Source organism: Apodemus sylvaticus, chromosome 4 (genome assembly GCF_947179515.1).
Source record: "Apodemus sylvaticus chromosome 4, mApoSyl1.1, whole genome shotgun sequence".
In the NCBI taxonomy this organism is placed as follows: domain Eukaryota; kingdom Metazoa; phylum Chordata; class Mammalia; order Rodentia; family Muridae; genus Apodemus; species Apodemus sylvaticus.
In genome coordinates, this window is record NC_067475.1 from 80,276,374 (window position 1) to 80,302,815 (window position 26,442).

The window sequence follows — 26,442 nt, forward strand, 5'->3', positions numbered from 1 at the left end:
TGAAGAATGCGGTGCAGGGCTGAAGGAAGAGGTTTCAGTCTCAACAGACAAGTGTACCCACTCTTACAAACTTCCAGAGTATGGGGGAGGTTCTACATTACAGAGCAGCAGGCTTGGTTAGTATGTGATCTGTGCTAAGTGCCTGCAGTCATTGCCTGAATCAGATTCCCAGATGGTGGGAGTAGGGGGAACATTCAGCTCTTTCCTAGAGCAGTGAGTTACCGTCAGTCATCTCTAACATTGCCTGGAGGGAAAGGAGGCTGCACAGTGTTCCCAGATCCCTGGGGCTCTCGGGAAGGAACGTGAAAGGCCATGGATCTAAGTTACATCCATAGCAGTATTCTGGATTTGATGTGTACTATAGTTATATAAAATACTATTGGCATGCAGTGGTCAGGACAGAATGCAAGTGGAACTTCTTTGTGCTTTTTTTTAATTCCCCCAAATTTATAATTATGAATTAAAAACAAAACTAAATGTACAACAATCAAAGGGGTACTACACAGAGAAGCACTGTCTCGAAAAACAGAGGAGACTGGTAACAATAAGCCCACCTAGAACATTAAATAGGAACTGTAGAGTGCCTTAATGTCAGAGATGAAAAACATCTTGGTTTCATAGAGACAATGGGATACATTCATAACCAAATTCACTCACCTATCATGTTGCCCTAATGGAAGTATGCAAATCTTTTAAATTAAAATAAAAGTCAAAATGCCTAATAGTTAATTATATTTACAAGTTGTTCAGTAATACACATATTTTTTAAAATATTTATCATTATATGTAAGTACACTGTAGCTGTCTTCAGACCCACCAGAAGAGGGCGTCAGACCTTATTACTGATGATTGTGGTTGCTGGGATTTAAACTCAGGACCTCTGGAAGAGCAGTCAGTGCTTTTAACCACTGAGCCATCTCTCTAGCCCCAGCAATACACATATTAAAAATGCAAATATCATATAAAATAATTTGTATGTGGAACATTCTAGAGTATTTGCATGAAGTCAAGTGTAAGCTGTGACCAGATTAAACCTATACTACAACTACTAGATCTTCAAATGCGAGTTACACAGTAACAACAAAGTTACTGCAGATAAACAAATGAAAGGGGAAACAGCTTAGCATTTCCCCAGGCCACAAAACCACAGGCCCAAGTGGCAAAAGAGGAAGACAGGAAGAAAAGCTGCACAAAGCTATTAGAAGACTGCACAAAAATGTCAGGAGTAAGTCCCAAGAGTCCTATAACCTCTACCTAAAGGAAACAAAATCAGGTAATGGACTAACCACAAGACCAACTCTATATTGTCTGAAAACATGAGCTGTGCCTGAAAAGACACATAAGCTAAAGGGAAAGGCATAGAAAAACATGCAAATGAGAAACACAACTGAGTCTGAAGACTTATATCAGATGGACCAGAGTTTACATTTTATGTATGCTTTATTAAAAGAGTGGAAAACAGTAAGCTGTGACCAGACACCTGTAAAGGTCTCAATTCACTAGGAGTAGGGAATGTAAAAATGATAAATAAATGTAACAACAATAAATGTATATTCACTCAATGTCAGAGAATCCAAGTATACACGAGAAACGATAGATCTAAAGGAAGACTTGGGTTGTAATATAAATAGTGCACTTACTGTTTTGTTTTGTTGTTGTTACTGTTTTCCAAGCTAGACACAATCTCAGGTCATCTGAGAAGAGGAAACCTCAAGAGGGAAAATGTCCCATCAGATTGGCCTGTAGACATGACTGTGGAGATGTTTCCTTGGTTAATGGCTGACGTAGAAGAGCCCAGTTCACAATGGGAAGAGCTGTTGCTGGGCAGGTGCTCCTGGAGTGTCCAAGAAAGCAAACTGAGCAAGCCATGGGGAGCAAGCTAGTAAGTAGCATTCTTCCATGACCTCTGCTCAGGATCCTGGTTCCTGGTTTTTGTCCTGAGCTCATGCCCTGACTTTTCTTCATGAATGCTGTAAGTTATAATGTAAAATAAATCCCTTCTTCCCCAAGTTGCTTTTGGTAATGAATGGTGTTTTATCACAGCAACAGAAATCTAACTAAGAAAGCAGGAGATTTCAACATCCTACTATCAGCAATTAAAACAGTATCCAGACATTAAAACTAACAAAGAAATAACATATACAAACTCTACTATAACACTATGTAACAGGCATTTGCAGAGTATGCCACTAAAAACAGCAGAACAGATGTTGTTCCCAAGTACACATGAGACATTCTCAAGATTGGGCCAATGTAAAGCCACAAACCAGTGGACAAATTTAAGGAGCTATAAGTCATTTCAAGTATTTCTTTTGAGCACAACTGAATAAAACTTGAGGAGAATTGTTATAAGAACAAAGAGAACTTTCAAACCTCCCATGCTCATGGATCGGCAGGATTAATATAGTTAAAATGGCCATTTTGCCAAAAGCAATATACAGATTCAACGCAATACCCATCAAAACCCCAACTCAATTCTTCATAGAGGTAGAAAGAGCAATTCTCAAATTCATCTGGAATAACAAAAAAACCAGGATAGCTAAAACTATTCTCAACAACAAAAGAAATTCTTGGGGAATCAGTATCCCTGACTTCAAGCAATACTATAGAGCAATAATGTTAAAAACTGCATGGTATTGATACAGTGACAGGCAGGTGAATCAATGGAACAGGATTGAAGATCCACACACCTATGGCCACTTGATCCTCGATAAAGGGGCTGAAAACATCCAATGGAAAAAAAAGATAGCCTTTTCAACAAATGGTGCTGGTTCAACTGGAGGTCAGCATACAGAAGAATCCGAATTGATCCATCCTTGTCTCCTTGTACTAAGCTCAACTCCAAATGGATCAAGGACCTACACATAAAGCCAGACACTCTGAAGCTAATAAAAAAGAAACTGGGGAAGACCCTTGAGGACATTGGTACAGGGGGAAAGTTTCTGAACAGATCACCAATAGTGTATGCTCTAAGATCAAGAATTGACAAATGGGACCTCATAAAATTACAAAGTTTCTGTAAGGCAAAGGACACCATCAAAAGAACAAATCGGCAACCAACAAATTGGGAAAAGATCTTCACCAACCCTACATCCGACAGAGGGCTATATCTAATATATACAAAGAACGCAAGATGCTAGACCCCAGAGAACCAAATAACCCTATTAAAAATGGGGTACAGAGCTAAACAAAGAATTTTCACCTTAAGAACTTCGGATGGCTGAGAAGCATCTTAAAAAATGCTCAACATCATTAGTCATTAGGGAAATGCAAATCAAAACAACCCTGAGATTTCACCTTATACCAGTCTGAATGGCTAAGATTAAAAATTCAGGAGACAGCAGGTGTTGGTGAGGATGTGGAGAAAGAGGAACACCCTTTCACTGCTGGTGGGGTTGCAAATTGGTACAACCACTCTGGAAATCAGTCTGGCGGTTCCTCAGAAAACTGGGCACGTCACTTCCGGAAGATCCTGCTATACCACTCCTTGGCATGCCCAGAGGATTCCCCAGCATGTAATAAGGATACGTGCTCCACTATGTTCATAGCAGCCCTATTTATAATAGCCAGAAGCTGGAAAGAACCCAGGTATCCCTCAACAGAAGAATGGATGCAAAAAATGTGGTATATATACACAATGGAGTACTATTCAGCCATTAGAAACAATGAATTCATGAAATTCTTAGGCAAATGGATGGAGCTGGAGAACATCATACTAAGTGAGGTAACCCAGTCTCAAAAGATCAATCATGGTATACACTCACTAATAAGTGGATATTAGCCTGGAAAACTGGAATACCCAAAACATAATCCACACATCAAATGAGGTACAAGAAGAACAGAGGAGTGGCCCCTTGTTCTGGAAGACTCAGTGTAGCAGTATAGGGCAAAACCAGAACAGGGAAGTGGGAAGGGGTGGGTGGGAGAACAGGGGGAGGGAAGGGGGCTTATGGGACTTTCGGGAGTGGGGGGCCAGAAAAGGGGAAATCATTTGAAATGTAAATAAAAAACACATCAAATAAAAAATAAAAACAACAACAACAAAAAGAACAAAGAGAACTTTCAAAATGTGCAGAAATCAAGCAATGTGCTCCTGAGTGGCCAATACCATTTAAAACTTAAAAGAGAAGTTGATTAGAAACAAACACATCAAACTCTGTAGGAAACGACACCAAAAATGTTCTAAACTGGATGAGGTACCTACCACATGTCTCTCACCTCAGCCCTTGGCAGCCTAAGGCAAAATGATGACAATTTTGAATCAAGCCCAAAGCACATGCAGAGGCACTGTCTCAAAACAACAGTAAAGAAGTTCTAAGAGGGAAGCTTGTGCCAGTACACCCTTGCACCAGAAAAGGAAGGAAGATGAAGCTGAGGCAGGAGACTGTGGGTTTGAAGACAGCCTAGAGTGCATAGTAAGGTCTTGTCTGGGAGTGGGGAGGAACAGGAAGAAGAGGAAGAAGGGAGTGGGAGGAAAAGGGAGAGAAGAGGAGAGAAAAAGGAGAAGAGGCAAAAGATCACAAACAAGTAACCAAAACTTGGACTTCAAGGAAGTTGAATGTTAGGAGGAAAAAGTACAAAATTTAAAATTCACAGAGAAAAGTGAAAAATTACTACCAGAGCCGCAGTGAGCAGGAGACTGAGCATTCTGTGATCAAGGAAAGAAAGAGCTGACTCTGAAAAGATAAATTGCCCCTTTAGCTAGATGCAAAGGAAAAGATCCAACCAAAATCATGTATGAAAAAAGGCATTTCAACCAAAGACACGATTTCACGTTTTAATACAGATCTTGCTGAATAGCACATGCAAGGGGAAAATTTTCATGGAGTCCTACCCCTAAACAAAGAACTGCAGGCCACTGCTGACTTAGGGGAAAGAATTAGCTTCTCCCAGGGATGATATCCTGTACTGGTCTTCCAAAGCAGAGTGGTGATTCTTGAAATTGTAGACACACAAACTCCAAAAAGAGCTTCAACAGTTGTATATATGCATATATTTGTGTGTGTGCATATATATATATATATATCACATATAATCAAAGAAAAGAGGCTGTCAACTTGAGGAGGCATAGGACAGTTTTGAGAGAGGGTAGCTGGGAGGGACTGAAGGAAGAAAAGGGGGAGGAGCAATATAATTTTATTCCAATTAAAAAACATTTTAAAATGGTGCTGAAAAGACTGGATATACACATGAACAAGGAAAAGAAAGTCTTTTATCTTATACAAATATTAACTCAAAATAGTTTAAAGACTTCAATAAAGTTTCTAGAACTATTAAATGTTTAGAAAACATAAGAAAAGTGCTGATGACATTATGTTTTACATCAAGTTCTTGCCTTTGACACCAAAGGCATAGGCAATAAAAGGAAATAAATTTAACTATATAAAAATCTGAAAATTCTGTGTGTCAACTGTGTAATTCATGAAGTGAAAGAAGATTTAAAGGACAGGAAAAATATCACCATCAATTACATCGCCAAGTACATTGTTGTAGAACGCTAATATTCAAAATATTCAGAGAGCTCAACTGTGTAATGACAAAAGAGAATGTAACTGTAAAAATAATGTTATTCTTTAAGAATTTTCTACACTCTGCTTTGACCATACCCACTCCTTCTCTCAGACCCTCTCTCATCTCTCTACCCATGCAGCTTCATGTCTTCCTCCTCCTCCTCCTCCTCCTCCTCCTCCTCCTCCTCCTGCTGCTGCTGCTGCTCCTCCTCCTTTTGAAGTCTATCAAGTCCAGATGCTCTTGGGTATGTGGTCATCTCCTGGAGTGTGGATAATCTACCAGCAATCATGCCTTTAAATGGAATTAACTCTTCTCCCACAGAGGCTACCAATTGCTGACACCCCTCAGCTAGGGACAAGACTCTTTACCCACATGACCTATCCATGCTCACATTTTGTCTGATTGGCTTACATAAGTCTGGCGTATTTTGTTACATCCACTATGAGCTCACATGTGTAACTGTCCTGCTGTGTCCAGGAGGCACTGTCTCACTGTAGTCATCTACCACCTCTGGCTTTTATGTTCTTTTTGTCCCTTCTTCCGCAATGACCCCAGCCCTCAGAAGGAGGGGTGTGATATAGATAGATGATACAGAGATGGGGAGATATACATTAGAGCTAAACACTTCTCAGTCTCTTACTCCCTGTACATTGACCAGTTGTGAGTTTCTGTGTTGATCATCTTTCTGCTAAAAGAAACTTCTCAGATGCGAGTTAAGAGAGGGACTGGCCTATGGACATAATGATAAGTCATTAGAAATCAGTTTAATATTATGTCTACTTAGCAATATAATAGTAAATTCTTCCTTAGGGTCTCTGAGATAAGTTCTCAGTAGCTTTCTAAAATACATACATACAAAAGTAATTTAAATTATAACTCCATGGTAGGAGATTATGTAGGGATGCACTATTCCTACAAAGAGCCTCGCACCAGGAGTGAGTTGTCTCTTTTGCAGCTCTTGGCCACTGGGACACCATAGACATCCAAGTATTGTAGGTCATTGCTATTGTTCTTGATTACTCAATTGTTCTTGGTATTTGTTGTTCTCAGGATCCAATACGACTACTCATTGGGGCGGCAGGGAAGCAACCGAAGTGTCTAACAACTCATGAATGGATAAATCATGGCACATACACAACAGAACATTATTCAGCCTTAAGAAGAATTGTGACACTTCTTCCAATTCAGATAAATTCTCAAAGTATTATGATAAGTGAAATAAAGCAAACCACACGCAAATCAAACACTGTGTGATTCCACTCGTGTGACCGTCTCTCTTAGTGATGGCTTAAATAGGGCTAGGAGGAGGAGGCAGGGAAAGCTAGCATTTAATGGGTAGTGTTTGATTTAGGGAAGAGGAAAAGCTCTGGATGGATAATGGTAAGGACTTCATCAGTGTGCTCAATACTACAGACCCATCCATTAAAACTGGTTAGAATTGTAATTTTGTACTACAAATTTTTATTATGATATAAATGGCCACTGAATTATGTCGCTGTGCAGTAGAAGAAACAGAAGGGGCAGAGAGGCCACTTCGTCACTATTGGGCAGGGGCAGAACCCCAGACACCTGACACAGCCTTCACTTAATGAGCCACAAGCTTCTCTGACTCCACTCTAAGACAGAGTAAGCAACCATGGACAGACCATTGGGAGATCTAGGCTCCCCTCTCTACTTCTCCTGTGGGCATCAGTCACCATTTTTCTTGTGGTGATAGCTAAAGAAGCATGGCTATTGTTTCAGAACATGTGAGGGTCTTGCTGTGCTGTACATACCCATGTTCTCTGGCTAAGAGAATGCCGGCCTTTCTCTGAACAGAGAAAGGTTCTTTGATGTTTTTTAGCCTTTAAGGTTCTTTCCTTTAGGTCCAAGTCTAGGATACATGAGTCCAAAAGAAAGTTCACAAAACTCCATATTAGTTCCAGAAAACTGAGGTGACTAGTTTGTCCACCTTTTCTTTCTGTTTCTGATATTGAGACAAATCCCTTAGAACCATGAAATACTGTGCTTGGTACACAGTCGGTTGAACATTTGTAAATTTCAAAGCAAAAATTTTATCTATGTATGTGGTTAGGTAAGTCATGGACACTAAAGGAGAATCTATAATTATTATCTCATTAATGAAACAGTATTAAATCAACTCTCAGTGACTTATTGTACCTGTAGATTGACACATCTCTCAAGCCTCAGCAGAGAAGTTTCTTTTAGTAGTAGATGACAATCAACCCAGTGTTAGCCTGGAACTTGTCAGCATGCATAAAACAAGAGACTATGGGGTGTTTGGCCCTAAGTCTGTAACTACATAGATCTATAACATATACCTCATATCTATACCTCATATCTTCCTCCCGAGGCTCAGGAATCATCTGAGAAGAGGTGGAACAGACTGTAAGAGCAATGGTTTCTGGACACTATAGGGTAGTTGCACATATGAACTCACAGTAGTTGTGACAACATACACAAATCATGCCAGATAACATGCACACATGGAGCAGGGAGGTGGTCAACAGGTCCCAATGGCACTGAGGAGCCATTGACCATTAGTGGCCACTGGGAGAGGGAGAGTCTGTGTTCTTCAAGGACGTGGCCCTGAGGTCCTACACCTATACACATACACAGCTCTGAGTGGGCTCAGTTTTGAGGAAAAAAAATGGCAGGGTGTAGAGAATAGGGGAGGGAGTGCAGAAAAGGGGGAGCTAGGATTTGATCAAAACACATTGTATCTATGTGTAAAATTATCAATTTTTAAAAATTATTTCTACCCAGACACCTTGAGCCTTGCATTTGACTCTCATTTGGGGTTCAGAGTCTGCTCTTTATGAGTTGACCACTTTCTTTACTTTGAAAATCTCTTTGCTGGGCTTCAGACTCAGAAATGAAACTTGAGACTAATAGATTTTTATTACTTATTTCTTAAAGCCCCAAACTTAGGTCTCATTATAGAGCCCCATCAGATTCTAGTGGCAAAGGACAGGTCAAGTTATTGTAACCTTTTGCAATACATATTACTGTGCTTCCTGGAGCGCACGCTTGCACGTGTATGCAAGTGTATGTGTGTGTGTGTGTGTGTGTGTGTGTGTGTGTGTGTGTGTAAGTAAGTTGTAGCTTGGCATCAGATGTCTTTCTTATTCTTCACATCATCATCATCATCATCATCATTACTATTACTATTATCATCATCATCATCATCATCATCATTACCATCATTAGACCTCTCTCTGAAACTGGAGCTCATTGATTGATTAGGTGAGCTGGCCAGCAAACTCTGGAGATCTGCTCCACCCAACACTGGGATTAGAGACACACACTGACACACCTAGCATTGAAAGTGGGTGCTAGAGTTCTGAACTCATGCTTGTGCAACTAACACTTTACACACCTATTTCCTGAGTGCATTTCCTGGAATCTTAATGTTGGGTCTGCCTGTAGTCTGGACAAACATGGTAGAGAGAAGTTTCTGTCCTGCTCAAGCTGACTGTGTTTTATTTTTGTTTTGGCAGGCCGGAGAAATACATAGGACTGTGGGTAGAAGTTGTATTTTCAAGGTCCTGGGTTATATCTGAGAGGTGGGGCTCAGGGAAGAGGGAGGAAGGGGAGAGAAACGGTGACAGAGACAGACAGAGAGATAGAAACAGACAGGATTGTTCTTTTTCTGTTCAGACCTTAGGGGTTTTGTTCTGGGCAGGAACAACCTGCTGACATTTTCATTTTCCCTCCCTGACAGCAGACACACAAATGTCAACCAAATGTCAGTTTAGAGCCTTGAGTATCTCTTTTCTTGGGAATGGTGCCTGGACACCCACTATTTCAAAATGGCTTCAAATCTCTTGATAATCTCTCCATGCCTTCTATCTCTAGAGTTGGAAGCAGGGCCTCTGTGCTTGTTCTTGTGTGTTGTCCTGGCCACTGTCAGTCCTAGAGAAAGGCAGGAGCTCCTGCCTGTGCAAGGGGCCTTGGAAAAGTGAGAGTTTGTATCATCATCACAAGTGGGATCCCTTTGTGTCCGTCACTACGTGTACTTAAGCCAGTGGCCAGACCTAATCTAGGACCAAAAGTTGCTCACTGTAGCTATCACCTCCTGTCCAGGCATGTCACATGTTCCAGGCTTGCCTTCAGAGCTTGTGCTAGACTAAGAGAAACCATTTTATTTTTTCAAATCTTTTTATGACAGTATCAGCAGATCAGGTTTGGTAGGGTATAGGATTCCAGCATAAAAAAATTCACCATTGGAAGATGAACACAGGAAGAAATCTGTCCTCTATCATGTTACCAGAGAAACAACTTTTCCAATCATAGGTTCTGGTGTCCTGAGAAGGGCCATTTTCACATTCATTGAATCTGCTCCCTGAAGCTCTAAGTATCATTCAACATAGAGAAAATTACCATTACTTTAATGACTGTAGTTTTTAAACATTTTAACCTCTCTTTCAGTTTACCACCCACCACAGGTAGTGGAAAAGAAAGAATATAGGAGAAGTGGAACTGTTTAGGAATTGTTTTGGGGTTTTTTTGCTTTTTTGTTTTTTTGGGGTTTTTTTGTTTTGTTTTGTTGAGTAAATGTCATCTGTGCTGTTATGAAATCAGCCGTTTAGTTTATAGGTCAGCAGCAGCAGGTTGATCTACTCACAAATATTTTACAAATATATCAGCAGTCTAGTTTTATAAAGTTGACCTAGCAAACACAAATCAGCAGCAATGGCAGGGCCGAACAGAGAGCCAAGCCTCAGCCAGATAGGCACAGTCAGCAGGGTCGGGACCAACAGGGACACCAGAGGAAGTGTTTTGCTATGCCTATCTCAGCAAAGTGAAGAGCAGCGGAGTTGTGAGACCAAAAGGTGTTGTACAGTTAGTTCTGTAAGTAAGTCGCTCTCTGAGTCTGTTGAGTTCTATTTAAAATTCCTCTAAACATCATGGGCCCTCCATGGGTCTTGTCTCACTACGTGTCTTGTCTCAATATGCAAGTCTATCTTAACAAAACTTTACGAGAGAGTCTGTATCAGTTAACATCATTTTGTTATTCAGTCTGAGCCAGAAAACGTGGCAAGAAGCTGCAACCTATCATCAAAAGGTGTTTTTGGTGTGTTTTTTTCCTATGGAGTCCTAAAAAATGGAGCTCAACTGTACAATATAAGGTGAACCAATATATGTGTGTTGTTAGGAAGAAATCCTTTAGCATATGTCTTTTTATGTGTTTACTTTAACAGAACATCCTTAGACCTGTGTCTGCTTTAGTAAAACATTCCATTATGTGTTCGTCCCAACAATCACCTTTCAACACAACTGGCTTTTCAAAAAGCCCTCAGGCTTTTATGTCATATGATGCTTCCCATGCTCCTCACAGTCTTCTCCACACCAAGACGGTAAAGCAATACATGTGAGTTTTACTCAAATTGTGGAGAGAATTGTAGGGTGCCATTGAGGAACTCCAGTCTAGGCTAATCTCAAAACCATAACCACTCTTCCAGTTGTGTGTATAGCTAGTTTATATTGCTATCAAAAAACTCCATGACCAAAAGCAGTCTGGGAAGCAAAGAATTTATTTCACCTTAAAGTTCCTGGTAAGTCTGTCATGAAGGGGAGTCAGGGCAGGAACCTGAAGTCAAGAACTGAAGCCAAAACCATGGTAGAATATCGCTTAGTGATTTGTTCACTGTGGCCTACTCAACCTGTTTTCTTATACACTCTAGTACTCCCTGCCCAAGAGTGTGGTACAACGTCCCATGGTCTCAGCCCACCCATACTAATCATTAATCAAGACAATGTACCACAGCCTTGCCTATGGGCACGTCTTGTAGAAGCATTTTCTCAGTCAAGAGTCCCCCTTCCCAGACATCTGCTGTTTGTTTCAATTGATGCAAACCAACCAGCACAGCTAGTCATACAACACCTGCTCCCTGTACCTATGTCCTTCCACGTTATTTGGAGTGGAAGAAGAATCTTTCCTATGTATGCCAAGGCCCTTCAGACCACTCTACTACAATTCAGGGAGAAGCCTTCCAGGAGCCATACTGTGCCCTTCATTCCTACTTGTGTGTGACTAACCGGCTCCTGAACAGGAAGTTTTGAGCAGGAAATGTACCGTCTGGGTGCCCAGAGTATGCATACTACCCAACAATAACATGTTAAACCTGTCATCATTTCTTACAAGTTCTCATTTTTCTACCACCTAGACTGAACTGTTCTCTGGAGAGGAGTCAATCCAGCCCTGGCAATGGTGCTGCTTAGTAGGGACTGTCTCTTGAGTACTAAGAGGAGATTTAAATTTTGAAACCCACCAAGATCCTGATGTGAATTTCAGTGGGCACCAAACTCAGCATTCTCTGGAAAGTCAAGTGCAACGGAAAGCACATCAATAAAAGGAAGGCATCCTACGCAGGAAGAATCCTATCACATCAGTGCACACATATCTAAGCAAGTCTGTAAAGAGGAAGAACATTTGCTTTTGCAGCACCCATTAGGTTGGGGTATGGACTGATTAACAGACAACTTTGCCACTTCCTTTTTTCTATTTCAGTTAAGATCCCTGCTGAACCACAGTGTACTATCCCAGATCCATGGTCCATCTGCTCTAAGGACTTGAGCTACATCTGTCTCAAAGGGAGCTGCTGGCCTCTAGTCTCATGTTGCTGTGTTCACTGCTCCTGGTCTTTGGTAGGTAGGATGCTGAAAAGGCCTGGGCTGGTGCCAGGGTAGGGCTACCTCTGCTAGGGCATATGTCTCTCTGCTGGGGTGGGAGCACTGGGTTTCTTCTTCTGATCCAGTACTAGCAGGTATAATGCAAATGGGACTGAGCAAAGCAGGGTTTCCAGGAAAAGGAAAAGACTCTGTGTGTGTGTGTGTGTGTGTGTGTGTGTGTGTGTGTGTGTGTGCACTTACTAAAGTCTGGTGATTTGTCACTATTATTTCTGTTTGATCTCTAGGAAAACAGTAAATTTTCATCAAAGAGCTTCAAAGGTGATTCCTGTTTGAGTGAACACAGCACAACCCACATAAATCTTATACCTCAAGGCCTAGACTCTACTTCAGGCTTCACCACTTTTGACTGAACTCAGATCTCCATACATTTAGACACTACATAGACTTCAATCCTGGCTGACAATAGTTGATATCACAGGCTGTGCCTATAAATATGACTCTCTTACACTGCCCCATACACAGTTATAGGTCTAATCTCAATGAAATATGAGCAGACACTCTGTTTCTTTTGTGGATATTTCTAGAATCTAGGTTGCCCCTGTGTAGGTAATTTCTCTTAAGCAAAATAGTCTGGACAGTTTTAAGTTGGAGCCCCCAAATAGGCTATCCAATATCAAGTGGTCAGCCTTGATATATACATATGATATATAATGTCACTTGTATATATATCATATATACATGTATATATACAAATGACATTATATGGATTGAACAGAATGTATTATATATAGATGTGTGTATACATATATGTGTATACATATACATGTGTGTGTGTGTGTGTGTGTGTGTGTGAGAGAGAGAGAGAGAGAGAGAGAGAGAGAGAGAGAGAGAGAGAGAGAATTAGAAGCCATAAATTTGAGAAAGTTGGGGAGAGGAAAGGGAAGGGAAAAATGATGTAATTAAAGTTAATTTCAAAGAACATTTAAATTAAAAAGGTAGAAGAGGAGGCTTGAAGCTCTTGAAATTTTGCTTGCTAAAGACAAACTTCTGGGAATGGACAAGAACGGTTATAATGTGCTTGGAATTATAAAAATGAATCCTGAGTTCCACAAGAATGTTGTTTGTGAGTGAGAGAAGGAAGGATGAGGAAAAGATGGAGGGAAAACATAGAGGAACCGAAGGAAGGAAGATGAAGGGAAGGGGAGGGGAAAAGCAAATGGGGAAAGAGAGGGGAGTGCCTGGGAGTCCTCCGAGGGGAGAACCTTTGAAAAAGCATAAAGACCTTGGTCCTGTGTAATCTCTCTGACTCTGTTCCCTTGCAGCTCCTGTCGGAGTCCAGTCCGGTGAGCAAGTCTTCTCTTTTTCCTTTAGATCTCCGGAACCTCACTCTCTTGGGCATGGGAGTTCTGCCTAGAAAAGCATCTTAGCAGAAGGCAACAGAAGGGATCTGAGCCAGAGTTAGGGTGAAGAGAGAGGCAGAATTGGGGCACCTCACTCCTCACCCTTGGTCAGTGGGGGCAGGGTATACCACAAACTCTGTTTTGCCAGCCATTGCTGGAGAAGAAGAAGACCACGTCCTGACCCTCTCAAGGCAATGAATTACTTCCCCTTTCCTGCTGCCCTGGCAGACATCTGTGTAGTCACTGGGAGAAAAAGAGTCTCATGCCCATCGCAAGAGGCGATTGAGAGTACATTTGTAGCAGAGAGGCAGCAAGAGGCAGAGGAGATGCTCTCCAGAAAGCAAGGACACCCTTAGGTCCCTATTGGGACAGAAACAATCCAGTGCCTAATGTGCTTTCCCTTTCTTATTGGAATTTTAATATAATGAAATTAAGAAAACAGTTTCATGGCAGCCTGGGAAATTATATTTTCTTCCTTGCTTAAGCCTTTGAGAACACATTCATTCTACAATGTGGAGAGAAGATGATACTTGTGTGTTTAGCTTTGTAATTTTAAATAAGAATGTTTTTAAATTACTTAGTAGGGGAGGTCTCCAGAGCAACCTCAGGAGATCCAATGAGCACTCAGAAATTAAGGTAAACTGTGTTCAGATTCATAACTGTGGCTATAATGGGGGCACACAGATCTAAGTAAAATCTCAGGAGTGAAAACTACTAACCCAAGTATTTTGCAGTTAAATCCTGACTTCAATCTCAGGGAAAACTGACACAACATTTCTCTGTCTCTTAGACCTTCCACCATTCTCAGTTTGGCCTCATAAACTTCTCAAATATTTCTTTAGTCAAACTGAATTTATTTCTAACATATTCACAGGAAAATATTAGCCAGCCTCAGCATGTAGGGGAAAGACAACTGGCCTTCCCCACTTCTTATATCACCCTCTGTGCCCTGTTGTCTGCCTCTATTTCCATTATCTTTTGAAGCCAGTAAAAGCTGCTTGAGCTTGGCTGGTCACTTTGTCCTATTGAAACCATTTAATGAGATGTAGAGGTGTGCACTGATGTATGTGAACCATGAAAAATACTTACATAAACCAAACATCAGGAGGATGAGAAGGTGAACCGAGGATTTAGTTCAGTGCTAGAGCTGCCCTGGGTACAGTGTGCAGGGTCCCAAGTTTCAAAAAAATAAAGGAAGGGAGGAAGAATGGATATTAATTGGAGATGAGCATCTTTATGAGGTGTGCTTTAGTGTGACATGCTTTAGGAAGGTCTCACTGTTTCTCATCTACACTTCATAGGTGTCGCTCTAAGGTCTGAGAGCCTTAGATTTTTCCTCCTGAGACAGGCAGGCCCTTGGGAGTCAGAAGGACAAGCTGGGCAGGTACTAACCATGGAGTTTGTACTGTGTCTTCCCTGCTGTACTCCGTTCCCTCACACTGGGAAGAGTCTTGTTTTACTCTGAACGGGAGTGATGCTCTGTGAGGAAGGGCCCTGTTCACAGCCTTTTCATCAGAGCAACAGACATTTGCCATGCTAACTCCCAGTGCTCTGCAACTCTAACCTGGCATTTGAAGTTGAATTTCTAGTTCTTTGCAAACTAAAATCTTTCTGTAGGAAGATGGAGGCCATGGGGTGGACTGCCAGAGCAGTGTACTGGCACGCTCTTCTTCAGCGGTCTACAGGATCCTTTCTGTTCATTTGTGTTTTCTCCTTCTGTGGCAGATCCCAAGCACCGATGACCACTGTCCTCTAGGGGAAGAGGCAATGGTAGAGAATAAGTAGAGACCCTACTTCTTCCTTGTGGGAGCCCTACAGGGTCAAGCATGACAATGATTTGCAGACACTTCTGAAAGAGTCTTTAGTAGACTCCAGATACTGGAAATGTAGATTCCGGGGCCTGTGTCTCTGTGGCCACACTGGTTTTATCAAGAAAGAATGGCACACAGGGGAAAGACTTTGAGTTTATCGTGTTACTCAAAGCGTGAGACAAGCAGAGAGGGTTAATCATGGCTGCCGTGAGGGATCTGAGGCCACATCAATAGGTATAAGGCGATACGAGTGGAATCTTCTAGTAGACGGAAGAGGAGCAATGGGGCTCAAGCCCAGGGTCTTGTGTTCAGTAAGTACCCTCCCTACCACTGAGCTGCCTGAGCCCAGCCCTGTTTACTGCTTATTGTGAGTCATAGTCTTGCTAAGTCACCCAAGCTGGCCCTAAACTTAACCTGTAGCTTTGAGTCTGTGACCTACCCGCCTTAACTTTATGAATAGCTGTAATTCCACACCTGTGCTATCTCAGTTAGTTAGAGGACTCATTTTAAATCCATGGTTAGTACAGCTGTTGAAAGAACGGAAAATAGCATAAAATCTATTAACATGCATACAAAATGCATGTTTGAAAAATAATCATCCAATGAAGTAGAGCTCACTCCTCGGAGCCAGAAAGTTAGCAAAGCTAATGGTACCCCAGGCAGCTGCGGGTCATCAGCTTCTAGACTCATGTAGAGGCTCTGCCTTCTCAGGAGCATCAAGGCGGGGTCATGTTGTCACAGTCTGTGCCTTTGCTTTCTTTTCAGACTGGTTGAGCATCAGCATACCACAGCGTGCTTATGAAGGAGACCGGGTAGTTATAAGCTGCACAGGGAAAAACAATGGTGACATAAAGAGACTGAAGTACTACAAGAATGGATATCACATAGAAACTTACAGCAGTGCTTCGAGCTACGTCATTGGGAATGCGAGACTCGGTGACAGTGGCTCCTATTCCTGTAAGGCAGATAGGAAATTTTTCCTATTTATAGACACAACAGAAGAATCAGGATCTAAGTGGCTTAACGTCCAAGGTAGGGGATCAGTCTTCAAGTGACTGTGTCTAGGAAAGAGGGTGCCCGGGTAGGAGAGCCAGGCTACAGGGGATGGATAAATGGTAGTAGGCTGTCTGTCCGGGAGTATGGGCACGTGCGTCTTGCTCTTTAGGTATTTCTGGAGAACTGTGTAGCCTACTACTAACAGGTGGTCTCTCCTAATTCTATCTTCCCTCCAGAACTGTTTCCAGCACCTGGGCTGACAGCCAGCCCCCTGCAACCCACAGAGGGGAGTTCAGCGACCCTGTCCTGCAACACCTGGCTCCCTTCAGAGAGGGCAACGACCCAGTTACGCTATTCCTTCTTCAAAGATGGCCACACTGTGCAATCAGGCTGGACCTCATCAAAATTTACAATCTCAGCAATATCGAAGGAAGACTCGGGAAATTACTGGTGTGAAGCAATGACGGCCTCTCGCAGTGTCTCAAAGCAGAGTCGCCGCTCCTATATAGATGTGGAGAGTGAGCATCTATGGGTTGGGCTGATGGGACTGAGTCAGACAGAGAGAGCAGGGTGTCAGCCGCACCGCAGGCTCTCCTTATCCCTGAGAATGGAAGACATCATGGCTCACCTGGACTCTTGAATGCTAATTTCTGTAGGGGCATAATTTCTGATGACTTTGTCCTACCTTTCAGACAAAAAAGACAATAGTAACTTAACTCAGAAAACCAAAAGGTCAGCGAAGCCCAGCCTCTGTCTATGAGGAGAGACTTCCCTACCCCCAGTTAGGAGGTGATGCGATGAAGGCACAAATAATATCTGAAATGACAGTCACAATTTTTAACTCATAAAAGAATTACTATACTGCGGAGCTCAGCTGAAGTTGTTGTGATGCTCTGCACCCTTTTGACTTTTACAAATATCTGTAGAAGACAGAAAGATTTGCCACGTGCAAGATGCTCCCTAGAGCAGTTGAACACGTTGTCCTCAGAGTGGCCTGTGAGATAGTTTTATGACTAGTGCCTGGACAGTGGGTACTGTTCATCTCCCCATTTTCCAGAAGGGGAGACCTGAAGTGAAGAGCCGTTAGAGACTTGCCCTAAGGAAACCCAGGAGAGTCCTGGAGTTTAAACGTGGTTGCTGGGTTACTTCAAACACTTTATAGCACTTCCTAGCCAGCCCTGTCAGAAGACACCAGCGTCACCAGCTGTCCTTGCTGAACAGTGCTGGTGCGAGACTGGTTTGTGTGTGCATCTCAGCCAGTCTTCAGGAGAACTCTGTGAGGTTACTATGATTGCAAATGCTATTGAGAAAAACGGATTAGAGATACTGACTTACTCAGATTCTGCAGTTGTTACAATGGCAGAACTTAATTGTTACTCTGGTCAGAAAACTTTTTTTTATGAGATTCCATCCTCTCTCCTGTTGTCTCAAGTTCACAAGGAAGTGAAGAGAGGGCAGAACCCTGAGTGGTATGATTGTGGGTAGGGAAAAGTGCAGGAAGTGTAGATTAGTATTGTTACTGAGCATTGGATTGCAGAGTGGTCCTGTGCAATGCCCCTACGCATGCCCCATTCCCATGAAAAGCACACAGGCAAGCAGGATGAGCTCTCAACTCCAAACATCTACCTGCTATAACTCCAAGAAAGTGATCCTGGACCCTACCCGTTTTGAATTCCCCTACCTGGTCTTTAACAATTCTCTTCTATTCACACAGGGATCCCTGTATCTCAAGTCACCATGGAGATCCAGCCTTCAAGAGGCTGGGGAGTTGAAGGGGAGCCACTGGTCGTTGAAGGGGAGCCACTGGTCCTTGCTTGCTCCGCGGCTAAAGGCACGGGGCTAATCACGTTCTCCTGGCACAGGCAGGACACAAAGGAAAGTGTGGGGAAGAAAAGTCAGCATTCCCAGAGAGTGGAGCTGGAGATCCCTGTTATCAGGGAGAGCCACGCTGGGGGCTACTACTGCACAGCAGACAACAACTACGGCCTTATCCAGAGTGCGGTCGTGAACTTCACCGTGAAAGGTGAGTAGCAGCCCCAACTGGAGCCACCGACTCCCAGCTGGGGAAATTGTTTGAAGAGATGACAAGGTACACAGAAGGCAGGAAGAGGCTGGGAGGCTGTCTGAACACAGCAGGGTTTTTGTTTGGTTGGTGGGTGTGAAAGTGGCAATAGCCACACCAGAGCTGAAAGAGGGCGCAAAGATAAAGCAAAAGGTGGGTGGGGTAACCAGACGCATGCTCTCCAGAAATCTTCCTCAGTGTGTAACCAACCGCTCTGCCGGAGCCTCCCTGGATGGTTAGATCAAGCAGGGAGACCTTAAGGGAAGAATGCACCGGGGCTGGAATAAGAGAGTTTGGGAGAACAGGAGGAAGGCTATGAGTCCCGGCGCCCTCTGACACTCCGCTGTGCTCTCAGTTCCAGTGCTGCACCCTCTCCTCTCCATCAGTGTTCCTGGGGTCCTGCCCTTCATCGGGGATGTGGCAGAGCTTCACTGTGAAGATAAGAGAGCGTCTCCTCCCGTTCTGTACTGGTTTTATCATGAAAATATCACTCTGGCGAACACCTCGGCACCTTTTGGAGGAAAGGCATCCTTTAAGCTCTCCCTGACTACAGGGCATTCTGGGAACTACTCCTGTGAGGCTGACAACGGCTGGGGGACCAAGCGCAGTGAGGTGGTAACGCTCAGTGTCACAGGTAGGACAATTTAATGTCCCGTTCCAGGGTGCATCTTGCATTACGCCGAGCCGTGCTTTCTTCCTCTCCGTGTACTCTCCCACCCTCCAGGAAATCCGAGCTCCACCTGAGGACCATCCTTGCTCCCAGGAGTGCTTGAACAGTAGCATCACTGTCCACTGCGTGTTCTTCCCCGCTCCTTTTCATTTAATCAGGGATCTGACCAGTGTAATGGGTGGGCTAGGTAAAGCGTGGAGAGAGAAGGCAGGTGACCCCAGAGTTGACTGAGGCTCACTCAGGGTGACCGGGGAGCTCCCACCAGTCCTCGTAGTTAAGAACAAAAGAAAAACAAGAATCACAAACAAAACGGATGCATGGGTTTAAATTTTTATTTAGATGGTATCACTTAATTTCTACAGCAACATAATTATTACACAAACAAAGAAGATTTAAATTAAGCAGCTGGTCCAAGGTTACTTAATAGGCATACCACAAACAGGTACAAAGATTGAGCTGAAAGTTAGTGCAGCCAGAGCGGAGAAGCTGTGCCCTTTGCCACTGTGTGAATAGGTCCGGGTGGTAGTGTGCTCTTTTATTTTTTTTTTCTTTAATCCATTATTGGAGAGAATCTTTTCATGGGTTATAATATGGAACAGTTACTGAGGCTCCCTTCTAAGCTCAACTTAGTCATCACGGGTAGTAGCTTTGTATGACTTGCTAATGTTTTATTTCAGATGTCCGCATCTGTTTATTTAGTGCCATGTATCAAAACCAGAGTTTCAAGTGTGCTAAGCACATGCTTTCTGAGGCCTGTGCCCTAGTAACTCGTGAGTGTTTGTTTCCTTTGCCAGGGATAGCTTAGCCTCGTAACAATGGTTCCCAGGAGCATTCACAAATGTCGTGTTCTGAAATTTCAAACATTTAGATTATCTACTACTAGAAAGTCTTTGCAAGTAGCCAAAGATCCTTTGAGCCCAGTAGGCTGTTACCTCTACTGTCAAATCTTTTGATTTGTAGTTACAGTTTGATTTTACAGTTCGATGTACAGTTACACTGAGCGGGTTACCTGGAAGGGAAGCTGGGGATGTATGGCAAGGTGGCAAAAAGAGACAAAGACCAAGATAACACTGCTGTTCAAGGTCTCAAAGTTTAATGAAGAACTCCAAATATATAGGCAGGGGAAAACCCTTCCTCAAAGGCTGGAAGCTTCTCCACAGAACCAGTTCAGTTGTTCCGCAGGTGGATAGTGTTTCTCAGAAAACTGCAGGTCCTTGAAGAGCAATGGACTTCACCTTGGTTTGAGCACTCCACCCTAGGTGGAGGGGATTATGGCTAACACAGGAGTTCCCACTCAAAGGCTGGGAGAGGAACTTCACATTGGTCGATGTCAAGTTCCTGCCAGGTGGCATGGCACCCCAATAAGGCTCTCTATAAATTGACCTTTTCAATTTTAAAAATTATTTTTGGAATAATCTTTTATTATATGGCTACTATTATCCGGCTGGGAGGTGGCTGGCTGGGTAAGAGCACTTCCTTCACATGTGTGAGGACCTGGGTTGGGATCCTCAGAGCCCATCTGAGCATGGCTGTTTGGGGAAGTGGAGACAGGAGGACTGCAGGGTTTTGCTGACTAGCAGTTGAGAAATGCTGAGGTCCAGGTTCTGTGCAAGGGCCTGTCTCCAGAGAATGAGGCAGAGTGCATTGGAGAAGGTTCCTCAGCATCCTCCTCTGCCTCCCTCAGCACGCTTACATTGTACACACACACACACACACACACACACACACACACAGCCGTTTCTGTGCTTACCCCACTCCAAAATGAACAAACTATAAAAATCTAGATTTTCAAATTTATCATAGACTCTTGAGCACTATAGCCCATTGTGCGAATATGCTCTCTCCCCATTTCTAAAGGACCTGGATGGCCCTTTTGCCTCACCCACCAGATTTACAGTCTTTCTGTTGTATTTTCTTTTCTTTTTTTTTAAAGATATTTATTTATTTATCATATGTAAGTACACTGTAGCTGTCTTCAGACACCAGAAGAGGATGTCAGATTTCTTTACAGATGGTTGTGAGCCACCATGTGGGTGCTGGGATTTGAACTCATGACCTTTGGAAGAGCAGTCGGTGCTCTTACCCGCTGAGCCATCTCTCCAGCCCTTGTATTTTCTTTTTAAATATTCTGGGGGTTATGTTGTTGTTGTTGGGTTATTTTTTTGTTTGTTTGTTTTTTACTTTTCAAGTCCATATTAACTTAGTCTCATTTGTTTGTATTTTTTGTTTTTTGACTCTTCAAGTCCATGTTATTTTACTATTTCAAAGTATTTTTCTAATTTATTTACTCATCTGCTATATTTTTTCCTTCTTATAGTTCACTTATTCTTTAATTTCTTAAATCCTTCTTTTTCATCTTTTTGGTTTTCTAACAAATATATTTAAAACTATGTTTTCCTTCATGTACAACTTTTCTATTTTATTTAAGTTTTGATATATAATGTCTTCACTTGCTCAGTGTCTACAATATGTATAATGGGTTCTCACTTCTTTTATAATAAGAACTTAGAATTTCTTATAATTAATTTTATATCTATCATTTATTACTAATTTCTTAGATATCCCTTTGCTCTTGTATTTAGCATTTATTAAAATTTGGCCTGTAGAATTTTTGGCCTGAAACTTTGTTGATGGTTTTGCATGCTGCCAATTTTTCTGTGGAAAAAAATAATGTCATTTTTGTTTGTGATTGGAGCATATATGGAGGCTAGATTGGTTTTCTTTAAACTACTTTCTTATTTAGTCTTATACTTCAGTCTCTGTAGTGTTATATGTGTTTGGTCTCGTTAATCTATCAAGTTTTGGAAAATATAATCTATCAAGTTTTTATTTCTTTGCCTTGCTTTGCTTTTTTCGAGGCAGGCTCTCACTATTCAGCCTGGAACTCACTAAAGACTGCGCCTAAGCTCACAGAGAGTCTCCTGCCTCCATCTCCCCAGTGCCGGGTTGATGGAAGGTGGGTACCACCATGCTTACCTTAGAAAAGCATTGTTATTACCTGTGCTTTTTCTGGTCTGTCTGCATTGTTATTCCCTATGTTGGGGTCTGTCTTCTTCAGGGACCTTGCCAAGATCTGAGTAGTTGTAAGATGGTATGCTCACTGCAAATGATAGAAAGTTTGTCTGAGTTGACCTGCCTCCTCCCATAAGCGGTGCTAACAGGAAATCAGTAGTAGATGCAATTTCCTGTGGGTTGGGATCCACAAGCTCTCTCATCTTCATTCTTCTACCATCTTCTTTCTCAGACAAGCAAAGCTGGCCACCAACAATGTAGTCTTGTAGCTATATTTTATCTGAGTGATCTCTGAGAAGGAGCAATGATCTTGAGTTTAAAGCCTCTCTAGACTATGTAAAGACCCTATATCAAAAGAATATTATGATACATGGCCGTAATCCCAACATGTGTGGGAAGCTGAGGCAGGAGGATCACTTCGAGTTAAAGGCAAAAATGGGCTTCAAAGGAAAGCCAGAGAGAGAGAGAAATAGAGAGACAGAGACAAAGAGACAGAGACAGAGAGACATTACCAGAGACAGAGCGGTTGGGAGAATCTCTTTCTAATTTCTAATAACTCTAATTTTAATTTTTGAAGAAGCCTGAGCATGGTGGTTAACAAAGGCAAGAGGATTGCTTGAAGTTCAAGATTAGTCTGGGAAACACAGTGACATCCCCATGTGAACAAAATAAGTAAAAGCAAAATGACAAAGTAAGCAGAAACTGGAGATTAAACAAATAGGCATTAAAGAAAAAGACACAGAACAAACGACACAAGCGTTTCGCCATTCTATTTCTCAGTCTCTATCTTTAGGAAAGATTTAATTCTATCCTCTGTGTTTTTAAGATTTTTTTTTGAGCTTATGGAAAACAAGCTGCATGTCTGTGTTTCCCAGTGTAAGCAGAAGCTTTTGTGGGGCTCACTTAATGGGGTCGTTGGCGATGTGACCTGAGATGATGGGAAAAATGGGAGTGCAGCTAAACTAGGCTCTAAGACCCCTTTTTGGCAGCTCCTTGTCTGTCTTAGGTTTCTTTCCTGTTGCCACAGCAAAAGCCCAGCAAAAGCAACTTAAGAGAAAGGTATTTCTTTTGGCTAACAGCCCAAGGATCATGGTAGAAAGGTCATGGCAGCAAGTGTTTGAAGCATCTGTCACATCACATCTACAATCATCAGAGCTATAAACGTTTGTGTACAGTCAACTCTCTCCTTTTAATGTAGTCAGGAACCCCAGCCTAGGGAATACTAGCACCCACAGTGGACAAGTCTTCCTAGGTTGATTAACTTAATCAATAGTTTCCCATTGGCATGGCCACCAGCCACCTAACCTAGATAATCCTTAATAGGTGGTACCTAAAGACTTTTAGGTGATTCCAGATACTTGTCAATCAACTGTTAACATTAACTGTAACGGTATCCCTGCTCTAAAGACCTGTGTACATGGAGCTGCTTACGAGTATGCACACTTTTTAAAATACTTTCACCTACTCTCTCTACAGAGCCCCCACCCAAAGTGCGTTTGGTGAATGGTCCCCACCACTGTGAAGGACGAGTAGAGGTGGAGCAGGAAGGTCGCTGGGGCACTGTGTGTGATGACGGCTGGGACATGAAAGACGTGGCTGTGGTGTGCCGAGAGCTGGGCTGTGGAGCGGCCCGGCACACACCTGTCGCCATGCTGTATCCGCCAGCGGTTGATGACGCTCTGCCTGTGCTCATTCAGGTAGCCCTGTGCAACGGCACAGAAGAGACTCTGGCTGAATGTGACCAGGTTGAGGCCTTTGACTGTGGACATGAAGAGGATGCTGGAGCTGTGTGTGAAGGTGAGTGATGACAGAGCTGGCATGGGGCTGAGCCTCTCCTTAGGCCGCCACCTTCTGCTTTCCTTCCTGTACCTACTCTACAGTAGAGTGCACTTGGGGCAACACTGTTAGATCACATTAGATAGTCCCAGAGTTAGTATTTTTATGGTTGTGTTGTTGGGGCATGATATCAAGAAAATCATTACGGAGCCATCAATGTACACATTTTGGGTGTTTTCAGTCAGGATGATGATGCTCGCATTATTGTGAAGTCCTTTTTAACTTTCCTGAGCACTTTCCTTTGCAACTCCATCAATCACAATGAAGCCCTAGATTCTAATGGTAGTTCTGGAAAGACATTGGTGGTCCAAAAAGTCAGGCCCAGGAATCAGGCTATAAAAGGCAGATTCCAGAGTCAAAGAAAAAGGAAGAACTCTGAGGACTGCTGCAAGTTTCCACATCTCCACAGAGCCTGTGACTGGACAGGAAGCCAGAGACACTGTTCTCCCTATCCTGGGCCCATTGAATGCAAGAGTGGCCTTTTGCAAGGAGGATTAGAACTACTTGGCACATACCCACTACAAGACATTGGAAGGTGGTAGATAGCTTGTTCAAAGTAGTGGAACCAGGACTTTGAGGTTGGCTTCCCCCACGTACCAGCCACAGAAGTAACACTCGTCTCTGTGGCTGATTATCTTTGTCAGGGAAGTGTGGTATCTAGACCTCACTTAGCCAAGATAAAATTAGGACTCCACATATTCAGGACCTTTGGCAAACGTCCAGGTGTAGGAAGAAACTCCTGGGACTGAAGCTGGGATGTGAGCTTCTGTAGTTCAGGCTGTCTTCTGTCTTCATTCTGCTTCGCACGTCTCCTCAGAAGATCTGATGCATGTGTCTGCACAGCCCTTTGCAGGGTCTCTGCATCCTGACCTCTTCTTATTCCCTCTACACACAGTCTTACCCAGCACTTTCTGAAGATCTAGAAACCAGAGACCATCAGATCTCCTACTTTCTGCACTGGGCCTCACAGGCCTGATAGTCTGTAGCTCCCAACAGACTTCCAGTCTTCAGCTGTGGCTTATCCTTCAACAATACTTGAAACAATTCTGCGATAATGTTCCAACAGCTCCAAAGAAAGCCGGAGTCCCTTGTCCCCAGAGGCCAAGCTGGGAAAAATCCTGCCTTTCTAGTTCCTTCTAGCTACCGCCTTGGGTGGACACAGAGGTGGCACAAGCAAGGATCCCGTGTGCCTGGTAGAATGTGGTCTAATAAAGCACATACAGCAAAAGAAACTCTGAGTGTGTTCATTTCTTGACATGGAAAGAAACTAGCTTTAAAAAAAATCTTGTAAAGCCACTTGCTTAAGTTATAGATGTAAAGCAAATTAGAAAAAAAAAGTGATATAGAAAAGAAAAGAAAAATCAGCCAAAAGTCACACAGTCAGAACTGATACTAACCAAAGGAATTATGAATAATGGCTCTGTACAGATGGGTGACTTAACAATTAAATCAATTGTTTTATAAATTGTATATTATTTTAGTACCCAAATTCAACAATTTATTTATTTGTTTGTGTGTTTTTTATTTATTTATTTAGGTTTTTTTGAGACAGGTTTTCTCTGTGTAAGGCCCTGGACATCCTGGAAATCATACTGTAGGTCAGGCTGGCCCTGAACTCAGAGATCTGTCTTCCTCTGCTTCCCAAGGGCTGGGAAAAGAGAACTGGAATTCCTACAGGTTATCACTCCAGACCAGCAAAACCAGTAGGTGAGTAAGCTATAGGAGCAAGCTACAACAGGGCCTTGACTACTCACAATCCTTCAAGCAAATCAAGAGTAGAGCAACTAGTTTACACATATAGCACAAGATATCCCCCGTGGATCGTGCTAACCAGGAACTATACCAGGCAGAGAATTCGGAAGAATTCTAATTTAAATAGTAGGAACAGTACGCTCACTCATGTTCCCATCCCACTCCCACCCACCTGACTGCCAAGCTCAGGAAAATGTGATATAATGGCAGTACCATAAATGTCTTAATCAATATAACATACTACCAAATATATGATTCTAGGGAAAAGGCAACTACTCTTGTAGAATTTCCTCTTCTGTAACAGCATTTTAATGACAGTACTTTAAAATGCTAATCTCTTTAGGTTAGCAGACACGATAACAGGTTTCCTTGTGGCACTTCCATATGTATAAGTCACTACACTTTATTATCAACCATTCCCCTCCCCGACTGGCTTTCTCTATGCTGTCTCCTAGATGCTCCTCTTCCAACCCCCATGTAGTTTCTCCATCTGCTTTTTTACCACATCACTACTTTACACTCTCTACTTTCACCCTCCCTCAGATCTTCCAATCTCATAGTCCCTTTGTATTTTCGTGGTATAAACATGTTATCTTAGTTAGGGTGTGAACAGACACCATGACGAACACAACTCTTATAAGGACAGCATTTAATGAGGGCTGGCTTACAGGTTCAGAGGGTCAGTCTATTATCACCAAGGCAAAAGCATGGCAGCATCCAGGCAGGCATAGTGCAGGAGGAGCTGGGAGTTAATCT

The 26,442-nt window shown here is 42.7% G+C and overlaps 1 protein-coding gene across 1 annotated transcript; it reads left to right on the forward strand.

Annotated features, from left to right (window-relative positions):
* The first annotated feature begins 12,017 nt into the window (after positions 1–12,017).
* LOC127682306 (Fc receptor-like protein 2) lies at positions 12,018–25,152 on the forward strand. Its single transcript, XM_052178683.1, has 8 exons — positions 12,018–12,162; positions 13,470–13,490; positions 16,124–16,390; positions 16,591–16,872; positions 18,069–18,377; positions 18,772–19,050; positions 23,575–23,895; positions 24,830–25,152. The coding sequence occupies exons 1-8, from the start codon at positions 12,132–12,134 to the stop codon at positions 24,847–24,849; spliced, it is 1,530 nt and encodes a 509-aa protein (XP_052034643.1). The 5' UTR covers positions 12,018–12,131; the 3' UTR covers positions 24,850–25,152.
* Positions 25,153–26,442: the final 1,290 nt, after the last annotated feature.

Coding starts and splice junctions, on each gene's coding strand:
- LOC127682306 (XM_052178683.1), top strand. CDS start 12,132: ATGTTGCTGTGTTCACTGCTCCTGGTCTTTG. Junction 12,163..13,469: donor TTCACTGCTCCTGGTCTTTG/GTAGGTAGGATG, acceptor GTTCCCTTGCAG/CTCCTGTCGGAGTCCAGTCC. Junction 23,896..24,829: donor TGCTGGAGCTGTGTGTGAAG/GTGAGTGATGAC, acceptor CTCTACACACAG/TCTTACCCAGCACTTTCTGA.